This window comes from Cyprinodon tularosa, unplaced genomic scaffold (assembly GCF_016077235.1).
Source record: "Cyprinodon tularosa strain WSP-4 unplaced genomic scaffold, ASM1607723v1 ctg2, whole genome shotgun sequence".
Classification (NCBI taxonomy): domain Eukaryota; kingdom Metazoa; phylum Chordata; class Actinopteri; order Cyprinodontiformes; family Cyprinodontidae; genus Cyprinodon; species Cyprinodon tularosa.
Genome location: NW_024038733.1, coordinates 1,714,772 through 1,731,440, shown reverse-complemented (window position 1 = coordinate 1,731,440; position 16,669 = coordinate 1,714,772). Strand labels below are relative to the sequence as shown.

The following is a 16,669-nucleotide window of genomic DNA, read 5'->3' as shown; positions in this document are numbered from 1 at the left end:
GTCACCTTGAAGAAGTGTGTCAACATATGTAATGAGTCTTCCTGCAGGACACATCTCATTTTTTTCCCCCTCTGGTAAAATCACATCTGGGGTTTTATTCTTAGCACATCATTATTTTCCTAAATCCAGGACATATGTAAAGTGTAGGCCAAATATGCTGAATGGTTTTAAACACAAAACTTGTTTATATTTTTTAATTCATTATTGTCAAAGGTCTCTATTTTCTGTTTTAATTTTTCAAGCCATCTTCTTTATTTTGTTTTTCTTTCTTTTCCATTTTGGACTTTGGTCCTGGACCTGCATCCATATAGTTAATCTCTTCTATATAAAGCTGAACGTATCCCAACGGTGCTGGTGGGAGAATTATACTGCAGGGCTGTTTCTCTTCAGTAGAAACAGAGAGGCTGGTCAGATTTGATAAAAACATGAATGGGAAGTTTAATATACTAGAATAAAACCTATTAGAGGCTAAAAAGACTTAAAACTTTGGAGAATGAACAATTTCAGACAGGAAAAAATGACCCAAAGGTACAGGTAGTAAAAGCTGACCTAAAAATACACTATCATGTCTTTGATAAGACAGTTAAAGGTCAAACTTGAATCTAAAATAGAATCTACGTCAGTGTCTGAAAACTGCTGTTCTGTCAGGTTTGTAAGCGTTAGTTCAGGGCCCAAATGCAAAGATGAGGAGGCAGAAATTAGTTTTGCTGATTTAATAAAAAAGACAACAGCAACAATATCCAAGAACCCAAAAACAGGGAATAAAAACAAACAGGAGACATCAGGGAAAACACACTTGAGGAGCCAAGTAGCAACAAGAAATGAGGAAACAGTAACTGAAGAGAGGGAGTATATATGGTGGACAGATCAAAGAATGGACCAATCAGCTGATATGGAGCAGGGGTGGATAGAAGTAACTAGAAGGGAGCTTGGGGAAAGGAACAAGGTACAAGGGGGCAGCAGAGAGTAACTCAGAAATTTAACAAACACCATTCAGGCATGCTTTTTACTCTGTCATTTATACAAAATTTGAATTTCCTTCTTGATAAAATAGTTATCAATTTTAATTCCTTTTGTCCATCATTCCAGGTTGCCGGGGTGCAGAATTTAAAAGTCTTTTTTCCCAGTTCAGTTCTGACTCTTGGAACCTGCATCAAGATGATTTCCGAGAACAAAAACTGTGTTGATTAAATTTTTCTATGCATATTCCCGCATAGATACGTAGGCTAAAGTCCAAAAATAGCTTTGTGGATAAAAGCCAGCACATCGGAGAGCTTACTAGAATACAGGAATGGAGAATGTGCAGTTGAATGTAATGAGCAATGATGTGCACTAAGGCTGCAACCAGTGACATATACTATGTATTTAAAAGCAGAGGTAAGCATTAAAAGCATCCATAGTCCTTCTTCTAGGTAAAATGTATATATATATATATAAATATAAACTTGAATGTTTTTACATTTTGACATTTCACAAACCAAAAACTAATTTATTTGTTAAAGTGGCTCTGGAGCTGCATGTGTCCTTTTGGAGCATCTACAAATGCCCTTAATAGTGACTAAACATAATAAACATTCATTCTTTTACAATCTAAAAATACAAATAAACTGTAGGTCATTTAAAATGGCAACAGATTTCCCACAGCGTATATTTAACAAAAATAATGTGCGTTTTATTGGAGGGTGATGTGACTCTTAACAAGTATTATTTGCTGGATTTGGAGAGAATGGCTCTATGGATTTTAAAGGTCGCAGATCCTTCCATTAGACAATGGCTTTAGCTTGTCAGCTCAGGCACACTTGGGTCACTCAGGAGAACAATTATTAGAAGGACCCCAGCAAAACAACCCTTAGACGACTAAATTAATATCAAGGGTTTGAAGTAGGCTTACAGGAGTATAGACTTTTATCTAGCAGTGGGCAAAGTGGGCAGTAACTCAGTAAGAGTAGCGCTGCTTCAATACAATTTTATTCAAGTGGACAATAGTCATTTAAACAACTACTCAAGCTAAGGTTAAAAAAGTATTTGAAGACTAATTAAATATTTCTTAAATCACATTAAATAGGACTTGATTAGTACCGTTTAATCCCATATATTTTATTAAAATAATTGAATCATGCAGATAAATATAAAATCCTGTGTAGTTTCTGATACCTAAAAATGACAAGATAAATAAAAACAGAAGAAACACACTTTTTCTAACTAGTTTTTCCATCACAGAAAAAATTCCTACTTAAGTTTACAGTTAGTATAAATCTTAGAGTAAAATAAATTGAGCCTAGGCGGGAGTTAAACTGAAGAAACTCGTTGCTTTTCATACATCCACCTGAGAAACTACCCTATTCTCTGCTCCTGTTCATGCATCATATTGATATCTGTTCATTCATATCTATCAAAATCAAGTGCTATCTTTCCTGCCGAGGTCTGAGCGCCAAAGACAAAGTTATTGTATCAATAAATTTCTCCTAATTGTCTTTTCTCTTTGAGTTTTTCAGATTGAAGTGACAATATCTACTGTTTACTGTATATTCACTTGACCTCGAAATGACACAATGGAGAACAAAACAACACAAAACCAGTGAAGCCTGTTTTACACCAAGGCCAACCAGACAGATTTGTGTGCTTTTAGTTAAAATGTGTTTGTTTTCCAAATAGTGGTTACTAGAAATGGGTGACCAGCTTAGTATTACTTTAATTTAATGTTACTCTATTAGAAGGAAAAGGTTTAAAGCAGTTAAACAGGTGTATTTCTTTCTCTTTTTTTCAAAATTAAAAGGCATAAATCAAACATATAACTAGTTCCTGCCCTCCTCTGCTTATATCTTATAACGGTGAGGTGTGATCTGGAAACCAGCTTTTAAAATGTAATTTAGTGCCAGTTATAACAAATGCTTGAGGACAGTTGCAGGCAGCAACAAGTTACCTAGTTTAGTTTGTTTTACATATGCACATAGAGCAAAATTGGCTTTGAAAGATATTGACACATAAATAAATAAAAATAATGTTAGGCTTTATTTTTTTATATCATGTGATCTTTGAAACTAAGGTTTTAATTTTAACAAAAAGAGAGAAAATAAGGTTTTTTTCCCCATGCAGACTGAGAACATTATCAGTGGGAAAACGAATCCACTCTTGGACAGAGATTACATGCACGCTGCCAAATGCATCGGAATGATGGATTATTATGAATGAAAGGATGCATCTGCCCTCTACTGGGCAAACGTGGGATTTTTACTCTGCAGCAAAAAGCAGAAAAACATTCAGTCAGAGAATTTAAGTTTTATTCTTACATGAAATGTGAACAAGACATTAAGTAAAAAGATTTATTCTTGCACATATTAATGTACACAAGTTGTCCAAGAATTTTCAACACTACATACAGTAAATCACATTTCAAATGTATGATCAATGCATAAGCGGATTTGTAATAATTACAGTATAACTAAGCCACCAGGGAATGAGTGTGGAGCTCATTCTTGTATATTTTCCCTCTTGTGGACGCTCCTTACATGCCTGCCAAGAGACTCCATCCATTTAAAGGACTTGCCACAGAAAGCACATATGTAGCGTTTCCCCTCGGTGTGAATGGTCTGGTGTCTGTTCAGGGCGCTTGTGGTGATGAAGGTCTTCCTGCAGATGTCGCACATGTAGGGCCTCTCTCCCGTGTGGGTCCTGATGTGTGCTGCCAGGTGGGAGCAGTTGCTGAAGCGCTTCTCGCACACGGAGCAGATGTAGGGTCTGTCTCTGCTCTCCTCTCCGCTGCTGCTCCCTCCGCCGCCGTTGTTGTTGCTGCTGGCGAACTGCTGCTGGAAATGCAAGGCTTGGTCGTGGATGCTGGTCAGCATGCCGGTGTGGGGGGAGATGAACTCCTGTACATGTGGTTCCGGGTCTTCTTGGTTCTCTGTGGGGTCGTGGACCATCCAGAAGTGCCTCTTCGTTGCCTCTTCTTGCTCGTCTTTGACCTGCGAGGTCTCCGGGTGCTCCTGGTCGGCGCAGTCAAGCTCATCCTCCTCCTCCTCCTCCTCCCCCTGCGGGTGCTCCTCCTCATGCGGAGCAGCCATTGCAGGGGATGACTGATGTGGCTGGACAGAAGGAGACCCAGAAGGAGAAGGGGAAGCAGAGGGAGGGGGAGGAGAATGCAGCTGCTCGGTTTCTAGATATTGTTCCGAATCAGGATCGACTAAAAGAAAACAACATATTTAATTTAGAGTAAATCTGACACCAGTATGCAGGGTGCATGGATTCCCTACAAACCTACCCGACTTTTGGAGCTTCAGCTGCATCTTGAGCTGCTGGATTTCTGAATCTTTGGAGCGTAAAAGCTCCTCCTGGTACACGATTATTGTCTTTTCCACCGCTCCTAATATCTCCTCGGCCACGGCGTTCAGTCTCTCGTTAAGGAAAACTCTCAGGTGCAGCATTTTTTTGGGGGAGAGGGTTAGCCTGAAAAAAATAAAACTACACGAGCTTAGCCTCGGTTGAAGACGGATTTGTGCGGGTCCGTGAACGTCACGCTTCGCTTGTAAACACGGATGTGAATGCAAGAGTTACGTCAAAATGTGCAACGTAAAGTTAGAGCTGCCCCCTTGTGGATCGGAGGGCAAAGTATCTTCTTCTTTGTTACGGATTGCAAACAGCTTATAGGTGCATGCCGCCACCTACTGTACATCAGCGTGTAGCTCTATAGTTCCACCTACTATATTCTATTTTTTTTTATTTTTGTGTCACGTAAAAATAAAAACAATGCTTTATTAATAATCAAATTTTCCTCCCTATCTTTATCTGTCCCTAAAATTCCTTTAATACTCCATTCTCTCCCTTTTTCCATAATTACTTTCCTCATCCTAACTCTATCAGTTGCATATTTAATTAAATCCATCAAAACATGATTCACATTTTCTTTCTTTTTTTTTACAACCCTCACATATATCATTATTTCTCTTCCCTTATAATAATAGTTTAATAATTTTTAACAGTTACAGATTTTTGAACCCTGTATAATCTTTTCTCATCTTCATCCCATATTTTTAGGGCAAAGGATAATTTTTGGGAGTTAAATTTACACTAAAAGGAACTTCAAAACATTATTTGAAAGGCTTCCAGTGAAGTTCCGTGATTTGATAATAAATGAGCTGGCATTAAATTGATTTGGAATACATATCAATTCATATTACTTCAAATAAGCCATGTAGGAGGTTCTATTGTCTGTATTATTTCATTTGAGGAAACTGCTAGTGCATGGAGGACAGCTCAGACATAATGAAAAATAAATACAGAAAAATAAATGCACAGTAAATACACTGGCATACAATCAAATGAAAAAAATACCTAAAATCCTCCATATATTTGTGCTCGCATCTCATTCCATTAAAATTCTGCATGAGAGAAGTAGCTGAAGATCTCTTTTGTTATTCTTTCTCCCTTATTTTCTGGTAAAGCTGATAAAAAAATATGATCAACATATATTTGTTTTATTGTAAAAACATTAGCAAGCCCTAAAAGTTTTTGAAAACGTTGAAAATATTTAATAGCTTTATGAGTAATTTGACAGCATGTATGTGTGTGCTGTGTACCCGATAATGGCCTAAAAACATGTTTACTGTCAGTTTTGTGTGAAGAATATATTTATAATGCAGATATTTATCCATCTCTTCTTATCTTAATTGGGTTTTGTTTCTGTGCAGTTTAGACATAAGCCTATTTAATTGTTTTATTAATTATTTGACAGCACTTTTGTTACCAATTGTGCAACTCTAAATGTCCTTTAAAATAATGACAGGTTAGAAAACTGCCTGCAATCATTTACGTATGTAGAAACAAGAGGAAAAGCAAATATTTAGAAGTTTAACATTATTTTTCTTTATGAATTAGCTTTTCTCTTCTATGTAAAATGTATGTTTCAGTGTCGATTCCTTTAAAGAAAGATGAGAGAAAACCAACTGAAGATCACTCTGATTTCTTTTTTAATGGTATAACCGCTTCATGAATAAACTATCATACTAGCATTTATTCTTGTGTACCTTGCAAAAAGAAGGAAGCCAGTTATTTTAATTTGATATAAAGCTTGATCAGCATTTTGACAAAACCTATTAAAAGCTTTACACAATTAACCGCGCTCCAAAAATAAAAATATTCAAGATACATTTTTCCAAGGGTCGAACACACAAATTTTTGTCACAGTCTGTGAGGATGTTGATTTATAGATGATTGATATTTATAGAATAATAATATTTTTGTCTCTGTGCGAGTTAAATCAATTTTTCTTAATCTGTTTTGAAATAAGTATTCTTGATAAATAAATCAGGAAGCATCCACAGTTCTAAAATTATGACATTTTTAATAATTGTTGGTGGATGCATTTTAACAACCTAACAACTCCATTGAACTTTTTGCACTGAAATTTTCTTTCACTTTCAAAAACAGGACATGATCTCCAATTCTGAAATCTAGTGACAATGAACAAGAAAGCAGACCAAAAAACTATTCTACCAGGAGTGTCTAAGATAATGGGTGAACCAGTGGCAGAGCAGCTGATATGTTTCTTGAAAAAATTTGCTTCATGATTCAGTGCAGTTTGGGTTTGACTAGGGATATTCGAAACAATTGACTTCCACCTTCCTTCCAGAGAAATTAACAGCTTCTTAGATGGTGGTACGGTGGTTTGGGCGGTCATGCCAGGTTTGAAAACACTTTTAAAATAGTAAACTATATGATACTCCAATATAAACTTAGCAAACTCTGTGTGTCTCTGATGAGTTGTTTTGTTCATATCTAAAGAAAAAAAAAAGAGTGAATTAAAGTAAAAGGAATGAAATCATGCTCCTAAAGCTGGATAATGGGATGTTCACAAGGTTAAACTTTAGGACCATTGCTTTTCTGTCTTTATGTCGGTCATTTCAGACGATACCATCATATACATATGTGCAAAGTCTCAAAGAGAGGCAGCAAAGAATCCGAGCAGAGAGACGATGTCTCAGCAGTTAAAGAATTGTGTTGGATTCTGAATTAGAAGGAAATATATTCTCAGTCTTTTTAGCAAACCTGTGAAGTCTGCTGTAACTTCTCCATTATGACTGATCAGAGAGAAATCCAAAAGAAGTTGAGTTTAAATATCTGACTATGGCTTTAGATTCTCCAAACTTGAAAAGTCTCTAGAGCTAATAATATTACTACCCGCTTTCCTCTCATGAGGGCATGTTTATCTGTAAATGTTGTCCAGTTGGATCTTCATGCCATGATTCTGTCCTCTCTCTCATGTGTCACTGTTTGTAGCCAAGCAACCAAATCTGCTTTAAACCCTGTAATGGTAGCAAGTTTCAGACCAGAAAACGAAGAGATGGCACCACTGTAACATACAAAGAGAACTCACTCTATTAAGTTTAATTTCTTAAATTTCTCCTTTTTAATATTGACTTTTTAAAGCATCACTGACTTTGTCCAAGAGCCAGTGAACAGGGTGATCTTAAAAGCCAGCAGCTCAGGAGTTGCAACTAGAGGAGCAGCTAATAAGGTCTGCAAACTTAATAAGTTGGACAGTCTTCATCTCATTCTGAGCTCCTCAGATTCAGAACAGTTTACCTGCAGCAATAGATAACACATTCAGCTCTACGGTTAAAAAATGGTTAATACAGAAATGAATGAATAATTATTTAAATAAACTTACTTAGCTGCAGTTTGGACCGTTTTTCTAGATGTTTCCCATCCTCTGTCAGTGGTTTTAGTTATTTTGCCCATAGATTTGTTAACTTGTCGTCAAAGTGTAATATCCCACTTTAGGGGGCATAAATGTACTTGTAGGCACCAGTTAAATGGTATCTAAGAGGGAAAACTAGCTTAGAGTGAGGGTCTGGGTAGAAATGAACTGAAGGCAATGGAAAGTCACCATAAGAATAACTGAACATAACTTGTAGCCTATGCAAAATAATTAGTTTCATCTTGATGGATCTTCAAGTAAAGTCCAACCAAGGACTGGGTTTGCAAATTAGCCAGGGTGACCAAACGTCCTCTTTTGCCCGGACATGTCCAATTTTTACATCCTGTCCGGGGTGTCTGGAGGGGGCTTATAAATTCATGAAAATGTCCTGTTTTCACTGTTTTTCATGGGACCATAATCATATGCTTAAATGGGCTGGCGCTTTGCAGAGAATACTGCCACACTTTTTTGACCTATGTAATTTAGGTGATATTTAGAACATTTGATTTTATTTATGTATTTTAAAAGAGAGCTATGATTTTGTTTCTGGTTGTTACAGATTTGGTTTTACTACAAAGGTTATTTTTGTACCATTTAGGTAAAATAAAGCATGGTCATTAACCTTTGAGAAGCCTGTCTGAATCTGTCTTGAGGTAAAGTGGGCAAAGTGTCCTCTTTTTTGGAAATCAAAATATGGTTACCCTAAAATTAGTCATCGGCTAGATAATCTTTATGCAAAACAATGGCTGCACCATTTTAATATGTTAGTGTGTCCTATGTACTGTTCTTGACCAAATGAACGTAACGTACCGTACCCAAGTCGACCTCACAAACACTTTGCTTTCTAGTATGAAAAAATGTAAGGGTCCAAAAGTCTCATTCAATTTAGCTCTGGGTCTTTCTACCTTAAGTGGAAATTATTTAATCTAAACCATAACATTCTAGCTCTGCTAGTACTTTGGAAAACATCCTTGGGCCTGAAACATACCATAGGGTTTTATTATTCTACAACAAATCAAGGCTTCTAGTTTTCAACCAGCATTGTCCTTTAACCTTTCTTGTCCAAGCAGAAGAAAAATGATGCAGCCTCCACCAGAATTCACCATCAGAAAGCAGCTAGCTTTTATTTGCAGCTCCTCATTCAGCCAAAGGGCTTTCTTGTTCTTTTCATGTCTTGGTAAATTTCTAGTCATTTCATTTTCTTCGTTTTCAGACAATTAAGTAAACAGTGCTACTTTAGATTTTTTGTTTAGAGTGCGTTTAGTCCAACTCTGCTTTAAAACCCTCCCCAGCTTTACCTTTGATTCATCCGCCATGTTTCTTCGCCCTCATTTATTCCCTAATGATCTCCAACAAATCTAGAGCACCTTCAAAGAAGAGCTGAAACTGAATTACACACAGTTGGACTATTAACTATTAGACTTGTGAGGGCAATTTGTTATTCTAGACTTTTAGGAGTTTCTAAGTGAAGGGGAATGTATATAAATACTTACACTTCAAATTTTTAAGTCATTTTTACACAGTTTAACCTCCAGTATAAGGGGCCTCATTTTGCTCAATCAATATCTTAGGTGGTTTTAATCTATTCCATTAAATTCCCTTTTTACAGTATCATTATGAATATTCTAAGGAGTTTCTTAAAATGAATCCAAATGACAATGCCAGATAGTCTCTCTGCTGCATCTTATTTCAGCCTTAGGATACAAATAGCAGTGTGTTCCGTCAGGTTATTGAGTCTGTAATAAGACACCCTCTTCTCAACATGTCAGGAGTAACAACCGGCAGCCATTATCAGAACTCTGTAGCTTCATAAAAATCTCTCAGCATATGAACAGCAGGGCGGCTTCTTTTTCACCCAAATAAACTAACAATATCCCAAGATTTTATTGGAAAGTTATAATAGAAATCAGAGTCAATAAAGACATGACATATTTCCTCTAAACCATTTATTAGAATATTTCTTTATTATTTTCCCTTCTACCCGCAAGTCATGACAACACAACAAACGCATAATAGACACTTTCCTCTCTGCGAAAGTAGTGAAAAAAAAAAATAATTGGATTGAGCACGTCTACAGCGAGGGAAAAACGACACAGATCTTCACATTCACACAGAGACAGCATAATAAAGAAAGAAATGTGACCGACAAGCTGTGACAGTTTATTCTCAAAACAAAAAGTTAAGTAGTACGTAAACCTTTTAAGTAAAGGCAGAGGACTGAATGTCCACGTCTGGTTGTCAGCCTTTACAGCTAGAGCACTTTGTGCGGAAGTTAACTTTGCACACGGACCGTTCTCAGTAGACTCATCAGTGCAGCACCAGTGCATGCGTCAGCTTGTCCCTTTTTTTCTTTATGGGGGAATTATACCAAAAGATAAAAAGGAAAAAAACCAAGGGAATGACAGCATTACAAAAATGGTTCAAACAGAGAGGAGGGAGGGAGGGAGAGTAGTACTGCGAGTTGAGGGACCTCGCCTGGGTGTTTATGCCTTGGCATTGATGATGTCGATGAATTCTGGCTTTAGGGAGGCCCCGCCCACGAGGAAACCGTCCACGTCCTTCTGGGAGGCAAGTTCTTTACAGGTACCACCGGTTACTGAACCTATGAAGCAACATTAAAGTATGAATAAAGAATAATGTGCTGCAATTATCCAGTCATTTACCCTTTTAATACAAGAAGCTCACCTCCATAAATGATCCTCACAGAGTTGGCTACGGCCTCAGACACATTGGTCTTCAGCCATTCCCTCAGTTTCTCATGAACTTCCTGAGCCTGAGATATCACACAATAAAAAAAAAATGCATGAAACCGCACAGCATGGCCTTTTGTGGCGAAACATTTAGTTATTTCTAATATTTACCTGCTGTGGAGAGGCAGTCTTGCCGGTGCCGATGGCCCAAACAGGCTCATAAGCGAGCACGACCTTGCTCCAGTCCTTTACATTGTCTATCAATGAGATAAGACTTGGCATTGTACAAGCAGATGTATTTTTACCCCCAAAGCCGAAATGGAGTTGCATCACTCAGCTTCCCTGCTGAAAGCTACATACCTGCGATGACTTTGGTCTGAGCAAACACCACCTTCTCCGTGATGCCTCCCTCCCTCTCGTCCAGCTTCTCACCGATGCAAGCGATCACGCCAAGACCGTTCTCTAGAGCATGAGCAGTCTTCTGCCCAATCAGCTACAAAAAAAAAAAAAAAAAGTAGAATTAGTTTTATATTGAACTCCCACCGGTCTAAAGCAGATAGTGGTGGGTAATACCATGATCCTGTTTTACCTCGTCGCTCTCTCCGAAGACGTGGCGCCTCTCGGAGTGTCCCAGGATTACCCAGTTCACACCACAGTCCTTGATCATCGCAGGGCTGAGAAAGAAAAATCGTGAGGATGGTACCAAAACTGCTCTGAAGTTAAAGATTATAAACTGGACTGGTTTTCTTCTCAGTACCTGATCTCCCCAGTGAAGGCACCCTTGGGAACTTTGTAGCAGTTTTGAGCTGCGACCCCGAACTTGGCATCCAGTTTGGATCTGGCAAAGTCCAGGTAGATGGATGGAGCACCACACACCACCTCTGTTAACAAAACAGAAAAAAACTGTAAGTTTTTACTGTAACTGTAAGGTTTTCAGCAGTATGGCACCATTGCCCCTTAATAGCGCTGCACGCTGTTAATCACCTGGAAAAAAAGGCATTTACAAATGTATATTCATTACATACAGCCATTTCTATACATTCCCAGCATTATACAAATGGCCCATTTGGTAGGCTGGCAGCTGCACGTTTATTATGATGACTACTGCAGGCTGGTAACCAGAGCAGACAGTATAAATACTGTAATTAACCTGCCACACCAACTTATATCCTTCACCTTTACCCTTTAAAAGGCAGAATGTTAATTAAAAATAAATTCAGGTTAGGGTACAATTTAATTGAATGCATCAAAAATAGATAATTCCACCAAATACATTAAAAAACTCAATAATAATAACAATTACACTGCTTGATGCAATTTTGTTTGTAGTAAGAAAAAAATGATGGGTCGTTTGTTCTAATGCAGAACTGGATAATATTATATTTTCTCTACTTCTCGGTGTTGAATGCCACCTGCTGATAATTTTAACCAGTTTCATCTTGTTTAAATCACTATACTATCAAAGCGGGAGAAATTTAGCAGGTTCATTGATGAAAATATTAGCTTTTAACAGAAACAGTCATGGCCCCCATTTAGGAGTCAAAGTTTTTTCCCGAATTTCATCATTTCCCCCTCAAATTAACTTATAAAGTACAATAATGGATAAAGTCGATGCATTTATTTCCTAAAACATGCTGAAGTGTTAAATATTCAATGCTCAATCTGGAGACTGTTTAAAAGCCATATTTCATACATGCATGCCACTTAGGCTAAATACCTGACCAATCGTTTTGTAATATTTCAAAACAAAGAAAATCTGTTAGAGTCTGTAACATTTCACTTACTGCAGACTGCAGCAGACTACATGAATACAGTGAGGTCAAGATACTGACATTCACAATGTAACTGTATCTTTGGAGTTCCTAGGACCTATATTAGACACTGCATGGTATTACTGGTTTGGTAAAAGGTCATTTGTCCTGGCTTGGAGTCATCCAAATTAAAGGTCTGAGTTCAACCTCTAAAAGGTCACTGAGGGGGGGTACATTCTGCAGAGGTCGAGGCCCAGTCATGAGCCCCTGCGTTCAAAAGTCAAACGAGTAAAAATAACCAGAGGGAAGAGAGAAATTTGGGAGGAAATGGCAGAAATTTGAGAGGTAATGAGAGCATATCAAGTTTACTAGAGTAAAGGGGTGGATTCATCTGGAGAGCAAGGTCCAGGGATAGTTGCTCCTGAATGGGTCAGGCTTGTTAAACTCAATAATGCAGTTGCATAACCTGGAGTTGCAGAAGGGATTGACACAATCAATTTCTGCCAGTAGCTTCTTCCTCCGTCTGGTTTGTCTCTAGTCTGCAGAGGCAGGCAGCAACAGCGCATGCGTTGCATTCAATTCACGTCGGAAAGAGTAAATCTCCGACTAGTCCCTATAAGTGCATAATGCGAACGCTTGTGCAGCTCAAAATCACTAGGATTGTGTTTTTGTTGTACGATCTCGGCCAAAACGCCCAGTCAGGTGCAACAACGCATCAACAACCGCTGGACCCCGATGTAAAATTGATCGTAACCACCGTTTGAACTTGAACGCACCCCGCGAGTCAGCGGGACTACGTGCTGCTGCGAGCGCACACCCACCACCGACATGACGGAGGGAGCCCTCCGTGTCCTTCATTCGTGTCCCCCAGCAACTTGCAGCCACTGGCCTAAAGTTAACAAATCTACAGCTTTAAATTCGGATTTTTCTTTTTCTTTTCTCTATTAATCTTTTAAAGACCAATGAGGAGGAGGAGATTGGTGATGCTAAAAGTCTGATTCAATGAATTACCGAGCCGTTTCCAAATAAAAAACTGCCAACTACACGAATTTAAACGTCTCGGCTTTGTGCATTTTTCAAGATGTCCCTTTTCGTATTGAAATGGTTTGACGTCTGTCAACAATCACGACTTACCGACATTAGGATCCACCTTGCCTGCGTTCAGGGTCTGGATGAGCTCCCCAAGGCTTTTTTTGTCGCCGTTCATTTTCCAGTTTCCACCGACGAAGAATTTCCTGGTCATGTTTGCGATTTTCTTGGAGAGAAAATGTACTAAATATTAAAACAGAACACAAGGGTCCTTCAAAGCTGGGGCGAAAAAGCGACGGTAGGGGGCAGTTAATGGATTTTATAACGACGGAAGTCATGACTCCTCCTCTCCTTTACGGGGATTGGTCCGTGTGTGGCAGGACGTCCGTGAACGCATCTCCATAGACTAGTCACTAAGAAGGGGAAAAGGGAAATGTCACGGTGCGTTCAAGTACTGTGTGAAATCATCCTGTCACAATCCTACAGCTCACACAAGAGGCCTATTTTTTTAACGTCAAAATTATATAAAAAAATGTTTTCTCGATAAAAATAAATACGACGTAACTTTGACTGATGAAGTTTTTAAGACGCGACAGTGGCAATGATATTCAAAATACACTGTGGGCTGTAGAAAAGTTATTTAGATTTTCGCCAGATATCATACAAATAATAATAATAAAAAAAAAGTCTCCAGCGTTTATAGTGGTCAGAAGATATGTACATTTTATATTTATTCACAACAAAACAGGAGAAGAAAAGTGTCGTAAAGCTTTCAGGTTTGTCAGAGGAGTCGACATTAGCTCAACAGTCATTCATACTGCTCTATAGTTCTGTGAACGACAAAAAAGACAACAATTTACTCTCTGTATGTTTTTATCGTGCCAAATAAATGATCTAATGTCTCAAATGCTTTTATTCTATTGTATTTTCAATAAACAAGCAATCAAAAAATAAAAAATCATAAGTTGGACTCCAATGTCTCACACTGCCACCTTATGGCCATCAAATATAATTTCCCAAATGTCATTAACCGACACCGAATATTTATACTCTAGAGGGCGCTGTTCTTCTTTACACCAGTATTATTCATTCATAATACCCAGAATGCATTGAGACAAAAAATCCGCGTATGAGGCATCTAAATTGTGTATATTAAAGCTTTGTTATTGACGTTCATCATATTCATTGTCATGTCCCCTTCTTTTATTAACAATATATCTTAGAAAACTTGGCATTTCTATATTTACAAATTCGACAAAGTGCACCATAATACAGCTTGCGTGTCTGATGTTCAAGTAGTCCAGCGTACCTAATAAAAAGCCAGGAATCTTTGCTCTTAAGATATTTGTCTAGCAGGTTTCTCATAATGAGAAGCCCCCCTAATTTGTTTAACGTCATCAAAATATAATAGTTCTCTAAAGACATGAATGACTTGAGAACGATATAGTATTGTCAATGAGTTAACTCAAATATGTAGTAAGCAGGTCTGTTAGACTATAATTGTTACTCACTACTCTATACAGTAATTAATGTTCAATAAAAACTACCATTGCTGTTGTTCCAAAGATTCACCAAAGACTTCGTGGTTTTTACGTTTTTTTTTAGAAAGAGGAACCCATTTGAGATTACTGTTTATTATTTTCCCAATTCTTTAAAATAGTTTAAAAATGCTTATTGTTCTATGTTCTATATAAGAATTATAATGAAATTGTGGTTGTCTAACAACTCAAAAAACTTAATAGCCGGTATAATTCATCAATCCTTTAACTATAAACATTTATCCTTGCTTGGTCACTCTCCTATGGAAGAGGATTAGCGCCACTGAAAAAGAAAAGTTTATTGTTTTTTTTAAATTTTATTTCAGTGTAATATAACAAAAAAGTCAAAATTCTGACTTTTTCCTCACAATAGGCTCTATGCACAGCTCCACTACTTCCTGAATTTAAGGCAGCTCCTTTGTTTCCTGTCTTTCATGATTGGATGCACTGATTAATCCTGGTGTGTATGACCTAAGTAACTGGCCAGACACACCTGGATTAATCAGTTCGTCCAGTAATGAAAGACAGGAAACAAAGGAGCTGCCTTAAATTCAGGAAGTAGTGGAGCTGTGCATAGAGCCCATTCTGACTGTTTTCTGGCATCTAACAAACATGTTAGCATCAAGCCATAGCCATGTCTGTTCTAGAGATTAGCTATCCATTAATGCTGCTTTTCCATTAATGAAGTAGCATCACCGGGGACCCCTCTGGCACGTAAAAAGTCATCTAATTCTGTCATTTTCCACCAATGTGTTGCTGGCCCTCGCAATCAACTCACATATTTGTCAGTGAGGCTGAGTGCTCCCACATCTCTTCCTTCATGGTGCCCATCTACATTAAAATCCACAATTTGGAGGAAAAAGTCAAAATTCTGACTTTTTCCCCCCATATTAAACTGAAATCAAATTTAAAAATCAGTCAACTTTTTAAATTTTTTTCAGTGTCCCTAATCCTCTTCCGTACTCTCCGGCTGCTGCCTAAATTCAGCAATCTTTGGGGTTAGAGTTTAGGTAAACCCTGGACAGATCACCACAGCAAGGTGACAGAGACACACAGGACAACTATGCACACATTCAATTACATCTACAGCCAAATTACAGATAGTTTACACAAACTCAATGCAAACATCCTTGCTATAAAAAATATTTTATTTCATTATTTTAACAGAAATAAAATGCAATAAAAAAAGAAAACTTCTTTTTATAATTTCTATGGTTATACAATATGAGGCACAATAGGATTATTTCCCCACAGTGTGGGGTGTTCTGTCATTAAACTGCAATATCATGTCTGTCTGATTAGCAAAGTAGACCTAAGTATGAATTTATATAGATGAGTCAAGGCAAAAGATTCACATACACCGTACACTACATGCAAAGATTGATATTTATTACAGTCTAAGATTAATTCAAACATATTTTTCTCCCAGATGTCTGAAGGGTCTTATTCATGTAATCACTAAAGAGACATGCAAAATTTATGTATCCATCTAAGAACAAGGAACTTTTGTCTAGATTCAATGTAGCTGCTAAGAGGGTTGTAATGATCAACAGTGAAACTATTTATATACTAATAAGGGCTGAAAGGTCACTCTTTGGTGAGGAAGCAATAACTCCGACAGCAACACAAAAAGCCTGATTATTGATTCAAAATTCCAAATGCAAAAAACAAATGCATGTTGTTTTTTTCTGACATGCTGTCTAATCTGCTGAAATAATTAACATTGTCATGCGGTGTGGATGTTTTGCTGCAAAGGATTAACAAAGATAATCTTAACAATGTAATGAGGCAAAATTTCAAGACATTATTTTGAACTGTAAACGAAAAGAAAAATGCAAGTTGGTACGAAGTTACTTAAGAACAACAAAATAATGTGTAGGAATAGAAATCACACATACAAAAAAAAAAAAATTAAATAAACAAATAAAGATCTGGGTAGAGACTAAGCAATGTGAGTACAGGGCTTGA

The 16,669-nt window shown here is 37.5% G+C and overlaps 2 protein-coding genes and 1 non-coding gene across 3 annotated transcripts; 1 reads left to right on the top strand and 2 right to left on the bottom strand.

Annotated features, from left to right (window-relative positions):
* Positions 1–3,259: 3,259 nt before the first annotated feature.
* Positions 3,260–4,541, bottom strand: LOC119782965 (zinc finger protein 3-like). Its single transcript, XM_038284195.1, has 2 exons — positions 4,259–4,541; positions 3,260–4,180 (listed from the first exon to the last, which is right to left on the bottom strand). Exons 1-2 carry the CDS (start codon positions 4,419–4,421, stop codon positions 3,471–3,473), a joined length of 873 nt encoding a protein of 290 aa, XP_038140123.1. The 5' UTR covers positions 4,422–4,541; the 3' UTR covers positions 3,260–3,470.
* Positions 4,542–10,051: 5,510 nt separating this feature from the next.
* tpi1b (triosephosphate isomerase 1b) lies at positions 10,052–13,471 on the bottom strand. Its single transcript, XM_038284460.1, has 7 exons — positions 13,269–13,471; positions 11,141–11,264; positions 10,973–11,057; positions 10,744–10,876; positions 10,555–10,640; positions 10,379–10,466; positions 10,052–10,295 (listed from the first exon to the last, which is right to left on the bottom strand). Exons 1-7 carry the CDS (start codon positions 13,375–13,377, stop codon positions 10,177–10,179), a joined length of 744 nt encoding a protein of 247 aa, XP_038140388.1. The 5' UTR covers positions 13,378–13,471; the 3' UTR covers positions 10,052–10,176.
* Positions 13,472–14,485: 1,014 nt separating this feature from the next.
* LOC119783186 lies at positions 14,486–14,542 on the top strand. Its single transcript, XR_005280758.1, has one exon. It is a non-coding gene; the product is annotated as a U7 small nuclear RNA (small nuclear RNA).
* The last annotated feature ends 2,127 nt before the right edge of the window (positions 14,543–16,669 follow it).

Excerpts from the sequence above, each read along its gene's own strand:
- LOC119782965 (XM_038284195.1), bottom strand. The coding sequence starts at position 4,421 with ATGCTGCACCTGAGAGTTTTCCTTAACGAGAGACTGAACGCCGTGGCC. Across the intron at positions 4,181-4,258 it reads GCTGAAGCTCCAAAAGTCGG|TCGATCCTGATTCGGAACAA; the intron begins GTAGGTTTGTAG and ends GTTTTCTTTTAG.
- tpi1b (XM_038284460.1), bottom strand. The coding sequence starts at position 13,377 with ATGACCAGGAAATTCTTCGTCGGTGGAAACTGGAAAATGAACGGCGAC. Across the intron at positions 10,877-10,972 it reads TCTTCGGAGAGAGCGACGAG|CTGATTGGGCAGAAGACTGC; the intron begins GTAAAACAGGAT and ends TTTTTTTTGTAG. Across the intron at positions 10,296-10,378 it reads TGTGAGGATCATTTATGGAG|GTTCAGTAACCGGTGGTACC; the intron begins GTGAGCTTCTTG and ends GTTGCTTCATAG.